Source organism: Brassica oleracea, chromosome C3, assembly GCF_000695525.1.
Source record: "Brassica oleracea var. oleracea cultivar TO1000 chromosome C3, BOL, whole genome shotgun sequence".
Classification (NCBI taxonomy): domain Eukaryota; kingdom Viridiplantae; phylum Streptophyta; class Magnoliopsida; order Brassicales; family Brassicaceae; genus Brassica; species Brassica oleracea.
In genome coordinates, this window is record NC_027750.1 from 829,721 (window position 1) to 836,763 (window position 7,043).

The window sequence follows — 7,043 nt, forward strand, 5'->3', positions numbered from 1 at the left end:
AAATTTGTTATATCTTAATTTATACATCCTAAGATATATGTTAATTACATAATTCCCATTTTTCACTTATCAAAATATTTTTTACAAAATTTTTAAATTATGTTTAAGACTAACTGTCTAGACGACTTTCTGTTAAGTCGTCTGGACGACTTATTTTCAAGTCGTCTAAACAGACGACTTGCGAGGGGTAGAAACGTAAAAAAAATTCTGTTTTTTTGTTTGGTCACAAAGGGATAGTTGTAATTTCAATAGCCTTTTAAGTTACTTTTACCTTTGACCCAAGTTGGAATATTGTTTTGGGTTTGACTCCAAGTTTTAAGTCACCCTTGGCAATTCTCCCTATTACGAATGGTTGGTCACTGCTTGTGATTTTTCTTCTGACGCATCACAGCTTAGTTTATTCACATATAGTTCGCATTAAAACTGCATTTTGTTCTGTCTAATTAATTAATTAATGAAGACACTGAATCAGAAGGAAGAAGACAAACTTCTTGAAGTTGACTTGGTAACTAACTTCTTAAGTAGTATCCCATCAAGCTCCTCTTTTCTCTTAGTTAGCTCCCATTTTTAATCACAATTATATTTTAGAATTTTTGTAAGAAAATCAAGAAACAGAGTAATGAAAATTTTTAAAAAAGCTTCCTCCAGCCAATTGATAAGGGACCAAAAAAGTTTAGCCATCAAACAAGAATAAAATTTCTTTATATATTTCCGCAATATTCTACAACTTGCAAATGCATGTTGGTATATAACTATATATAGTTTTTAATATGTTTGTATATTCGATTTTTTTTTGTTTCTTTTCATAGCTTTTTATACCGTTAAAATAAATAGTGGAACCCCTTGAACCAATAAATGAAGTTGTCATCTCCTATGGTGTGGAAAATACCAAAGTAAGATGATAGTGAATACAATTGACCAGACTTGTCTCGGCCTCAAAGCCACCGCCGCCGCACTGGAATTGCTACCGAATATCATTGTGAAAATGCCATCATCGCTGTCGCTGCTACCGCCTCCGGGTCCACCTTTACTGTAACCGCGTGTGACGGTCCCACCACCGCCCGTGATTCCGGGGAAAGCTCCTCCTTGCCCGTTTCTCCCACTACACCAAACCATATCATCAACAGTTAAAACCATCATAATAACATGTCAATAAAAATCTTCATAATAACAATATTGTTGTTATAATCATGATTCGTTTGAACGTGTTGTGTCGAAAGATACTAACAGTGACATGAGTATTTGATCAAAATGGACCAATCAATGTAAAAAGCTCAAAAGAGAGAGAGAGAGTAAAGACGAAAACAAGTTGCTCCATCACATGCATGCTTCACATTTTATTTTCACATGTTAGAGTTTATGTGTTAAAAAAAGAGAGTTTATGATTTACATTTTAGATTCAATTCTAGTCCTATCAAATAAAATGGTAGTTCTTTTACTTTTAAAAAGTTACGTAAACTATAATTTTGAAATTCACACCTCAACAAAATATTAACCCACTATAATTAATTATCCAGCAAGCCAGTATTGGTTAACTAGATAACCGGTAAATTCCGGAAATTAAAGTAGTATGACAAGGAATATCGAACTTTTGACAGCAAGCCAGCTAAGAGAATCCACCAAGCTTCTTGCATGCTTTACTTTTGCAAAAGAGGGTCAAATATAAACTTTTATATCGATTTAACTATAAAAAAGATCAAATGCAACACTAAGTAGGTCATGGAGAATCATACGTATCTTTTATATATTATTTGAGAAACATTACAACTTTTTTTTGTAACCATGTGTCATCAATATGATGATTTTTAAAATCACTAAAGAAATAAGTTGGTCCAACTAATTATATAATAATTTTTTTATTAAACTAACCATAAATTCATTATTAATGTTATTTATTATTTCCTTAAATAAAAGTTACGGAATTACCTAATGTGTCTAAAATATATATATGACAATTAATGATTTTGACTAATCAAGATTTGATAAAATTAGTTTTTCTTCTATCATATTTTGTTTAATTTAAAACTATTAAAATAAATTAAAAAACCACATTAACAATATAATAAAAATATATTTTTCTGTATACGTTATCGTTTGATTTTTTTTAAACGACTATAAATTACTAAAACTCTTAAAAATCTCACATTCAAATTTTGTGAACCATGGTTTAAAATTTTTGTTATGACAAAATACAAATGATTACAAAATAATATAATTAAAAAGTCTAATTAAATTAATTATTAAGATTAAAAGATATATATATATCGTTTTAAATTAAACTATATACCATATAAAATACATAAATATTTCAATTTCGAAATTTAATTTGAATTTTTTTTTTGATAAAAGCTTTGAACAAACATTGACAACTTAATTTTGTAAGAAATATAAATTACTAATACGATTAATCTCATAATAAAAAATTTTTTATCAGTAATTTAAAGTTTTTGCCGTAAAGATACAAATGATCAAAAAACATTAAGTAGAAAACATTATTTAATAGAAAATAATATTAAAATATATTATATATGTTAATATCATTTAAATTTAATTATATATCCTATCAAATAAAATAAATATTGTTAGGATTAATAAATTTGATTTATATGTTCGCACCAATTTAATTATATATGTAATAGTTACCGAATTTTAATTATTTAATATATATTTTTTATTTCATAATATAACATGTGAAAACATATAATACACAAAATAATTTATATAGATATAATGACTGTCTAACCGGATCATTTAAGCAGATCGAATCTATATATTATATAGTCTTCGAGAAGGTCCCACTGGGTATTGTTTGTTTGTTGCTGCTGGAAAGGAGATGATTAAAAAGGGAATATATTACGAAATAGAAACACATATTTATTTTACTATACGTATAATATATATGTCTTATCACATATTCAATACTAAAGTCAAATATAATGGTCCACTTGAGCCGATAATCAAACTTTGATGAAATGCGACTTCCCACACCTTCAGTATGTGAAGAACTATTTCACAAGGAAATGAATCTTTTTTCCTTCTTCCTTAAGTTCTTCCAATTTGCGGGGGTTTGATATATACCAAGTTAAACAAAGAACCGCTAAACCCTAATTTGCAAAGAACTTGCTAATAAAGAAATGAATGTCTTTTATTTTATTTTATTGTTATTGGGATTTGAAGATATACCATGTCGTCAAAGAAAGAAACCACCAAACCACCAAAGCCTAATTTGGTGAAGAAATAGTAATAGGGAAATGAATATTTTTAATAGGTTTTTCATTTGTTATTTTGCATGTATAAGAGGAAATACGACAAAGCATCAAGAAAGGCATATAGATCCGACACTATAGAAAGGCTATTGGGTTTTAGATCGAAGAGATCTTTTAGAAGTTTAGATCTCGGATCCACACGCTCAGCACGTGTGAGTTATCATATCAAATGGTAAAAGCTGAGCTTTTTCTTAGCATGAAAAAAGACTTTATGCATGTTCATGTTAACGTCATGGTTTTCTTTGTTGCCATTTCGGAATTGTCTTTAGCACTTTGATGTGTAACTCACTAACTTTTTAATATCCAAAACACTTATATGGCATGCATAAATTCATGTTTCTATATCTTGAAAAAAAAAGAGTATACTCTCTGCGTCAGAAAATATACACTCTATGAAAATATTTTTTGTATTAAGGAAAATACCTAATATTTTTTAATGAAGAACCTAATCTTAAATTTTTAAGAAGGCAAGTTAGGTAAAGCGAAACTATAGAAATAATACAAATATAAAAACACAACTTGCAATCATTTTTGTAATTATAATAGCACTAACTTTTGAATTATCACAAAATTAAATTATTAGATATATGTTGCTGCTCAAAATGATATCATTAATATTTTTTTTAAAAATTATTAGACATATGTTGTTGAATTATCACAAAGTTAGGTAATGTTCTAAGATATTTTTGGATTAATAATAGTCTAAAAATAATGTCCTAATTTATAAAAAGAATTCAATAAATAATGTAAGGACAAAAAACCGTAGCAAGAAAGATGCTAATTTGGGTGGATGAAGCAATATACTAGAGTAGATAATATCATACCTGGGATCGCCGAAAACGCCGGCATTGACCGTGAGCTGGTCAATTACATCAGCGGTCTTTGCCTGAAGACTAGTGGCTCGGGCGAACGCCGGACTCACTCCGTCACCTGACGGCACGAAAAACGCTCCGTTAACCATAACATCTCCCTCCGTCCTCCAGTTCCATTTCCCCCAGTGTTTCTCGTTTGAGTCCACACGCTTCGTCACCTATCACAAAAATAACATAGCACATGAGAACAACGACAACATCAAAAGTCAAAACCATGTCACCGTGGCATGGCCCATTATTGTAGACACATCAGCAAAAAACAATATTCACGTATAAAGGGAACTTAATCTTTAGAAAAATATCAACCAAAATACAAAACATTATCTTCAAAATAATTGATTTATGTATTTTTCATGTAATAAATAGAATGATTAATGTATAAATATTTACCTCTTTAGCATTGGGATCAATAGGTGCGGTGTAACGGTTACCCTGACTATTGATCGTAGGGTTAGCACTTCCACCTATTGCATACATCTCCCATGCAGTAAAATCGTTGTTCACCACGTGAATATAACCATGTCTACACCGTGGCATCCTCTGCACCAGCCCCTCCCCAAAATGGTTGAACGCAATCGTAACTTGCATCCCCGAGTCCGCCGTATACCTTTTTAATCAAAAGTCAAAAAATATTGGGTTAGATTGATAAATTTAAAACTTTCATGCTTTAATTTAAAAAGTAATGAAGTCAAGGGGCTTTTCGCGGGAAAATAACTACCTGTCGTCGTGACCTAAGAGCATAACCTCGTCGTGGTGATGAAAGTAGTTGTTGGAGACTGTGACGGCGGTTGATGCTAAGATGACGTCGATGAGTCCGTCGGAACAGTAACCGAGAGAGCAGTGATCGACCCAAATGTGGTGCGAAGCAGAGACCGAGATCCCGTCTCCGTCGGAGACTCCTCTGAATCCGACGTGCGTCGGCGAAGAAGCGACGAGAGTGTTCCCGGAGGGTTTGCAGTGGTGAATGTGGACGTTGTGGACGATGACGTGGCTCACCTGCTGGATCGTCAGGCACCCGTGGCCCGTGATCTGGACGTTCGTGCCTCTCCCGTCGATCGTCTTGAAGCTCCCGACGATGAGCTCGTGCCGGAGCGTGATCCCCATGTCGCCGGAGAAGATGATCCAGAGAGGCTCCGGCTGTATAACGGCGTGGCGGAGGGTTCCGGGAAGTGGGTTCGCCGCGTCGTCGTCGGAGGAGTCGGTGACGAGGTAAAAGCGGCCGCCTTTGCCGCCGAGTGTGCCTTGTCCGAAGCCGATTGAGCAGTCGGCGAGGCGCTGGCGGTTTTGCGACCAGTTTGGGTCGCAGCGCCAGCAATCGTCGATTGGGTTGCCGGTGAGGCAAGAAGGTATTGGCGCCGACGAGGCCGTGGTGGCGTCGTCTTGTTGGTAAGTGAGGAGGTTTCTTCGGGAGAGAGAGTCGTTGAGTTTTCTGCAGTTGATAAACAGAGGATGTTAAAACAGAGGAGATTGATGATCCTCTGTTTTTTAAAACAGAGGATTTTTAGTTAAAAAGGCAAAAAAAGATAAAATGCAAGAGAAAGGTTGTACCTTTGAACATTGAGAACAACATGTTCAGGAAATGGGTGTTGGTGTGGGAGAGAAAGATTGAAGGAAGATGATGATGATAATGGGAAGGATGCTCTTCCATGGTGAGGGAGAGAGACCAAGAGGCAGAACCAGATTATGCAAATGCAGGTTGGTTTCTGATGATTATGGACCCCCTTATGAGCCACCATGTCCTCTTCTTCTCTCCCTCTATTATTTATCTCTTCTTTCTGAAAAAGACCAGCCAAATCAGGAAACAGAAGTTTCTTAAATATGGGTTTATGGGGAATTGTGCAACTTGGGTTTATATAATAAACAAGGGTCAAAAGAATTTAGGTGTGTTTCCTTAATCTCTCTCTCTCTCTCTAATTTCTATAGTTTGTTTCAAGTAGAAGAAAGCAAGTTTAGAGAGAGAGATGGAGATAGGGTGTGAAGGCACAGAGAATCCTTAAAGTGCTTAAAAACTCTTTCTCTCTCTCCTTCCTCCGATATGATTCTTACTTTTGTAAGAGTGACTCAGTTACTTGCATTACACAATCATCTACACATCCCTCTCCAGGAAACAATCTTTCTATGGATTTGATGCTATTAAACTTGGGACAAGTTACACAAAATATATGTTGTTCAAGATTGTAATTCACGTTACATTGATTAACGTATGCAGTAAAAGGATATTTACCTCTAAACGATACTCGAATGCAAGATAAGAAATAAAGAATACTTTATGTCGGGATTCTGGCTTGATTGGGGCATACCAAGAGCAAAAACTTCTATAGATTTTTTGTCCAAACACACGAAATAACAGATTTGTTCCTCAAGACAATCTTTATGGGAATATCTCTTATAAAGTAGTTATACTTAAATTTACATAAATACATTTTTTCAAAATGGAAGCTTGACATTTTTTTTGGAAAATCCTTGCTCAAGAAATTTAACCGTTTTAGTTGTGGAAACTTTATATATTGACAAGTTTAGAACACTGAACACATGACATGAATTATTTATCTTTTAGTTAAAGAATAAGAGGGTAAAACTTAAAACAAAAAGGTGATGTTTTCATAGAAAAAGTAAACTTTTTGAAAATTCCTTTAAAACTTTTAAAATAACATTCATATTCCATTCTTTTGTCACGCAGCATCAATTAGTTTTTATTTAATCTGATGCAAACATTCAGTTTTACTCATCTCTTGATTAGCTGGTTTAAGATCCAAAGCTTTTCTAATAAGCGGAGTAAAAAACTAATAAAACAACCAATCAGTATTGAAACAGTTATAATTTATAAACACGACCATAACTATCATATGACTTTTGTGCTGATCGAAGTCGTAAATTACACATCAAATCATTTCAGGTTTAGTGA

General features: G+C 33.6%; 1 protein-coding gene across 1 annotated transcript; it reads right to left on the reverse strand.

The window, feature by feature from the left end:
* Nucleotides 1-687: 687 nt before the first annotated feature.
* LOC106329526 (probable pectate lyase 8) lies at nucleotides 688-6,120 on the reverse strand. The gene is made up of 5 exons (XM_013768210.1): nucleotides 5,687-6,120; nucleotides 4,857-5,567; nucleotides 4,529-4,745; nucleotides 4,091-4,296; nucleotides 688-1,102 (listed from the first exon to the last, which is right to left on the reverse strand). Exons 1-5 carry the CDS (start codon nucleotides 5,872-5,874, stop codon nucleotides 865-867), a joined length of 1,560 nt encoding a protein of 519 aa, XP_013623664.1. The 5' UTR covers nucleotides 5,875-6,120; the 3' UTR covers nucleotides 688-864.
* Between the last annotated feature and the right edge of the window lie 923 nt (nucleotides 6,121-7,043).

Coding starts and splice junctions, on each gene's coding strand:
- LOC106329526 (XM_013768210.1), bottom strand. CDS start 5,874: ATGGTGGCTCATAAGGGGGTCCATAATCATCAGAAACCAACCTGCATT. Junction 5,568..5,686: donor GTTGTTCTCAATGTTCAAAG/GTACAACCTTTC, acceptor TATCAACTGCAG/AAAACTCAACGACTCTCTCT. Junction 1,103..4,090: donor GGCGTTTTCGGCGATCCCAG/GTATGATATTAT, acceptor GGTTTGGTGTAG/TGGGAGAAACGGGCAAGGAG.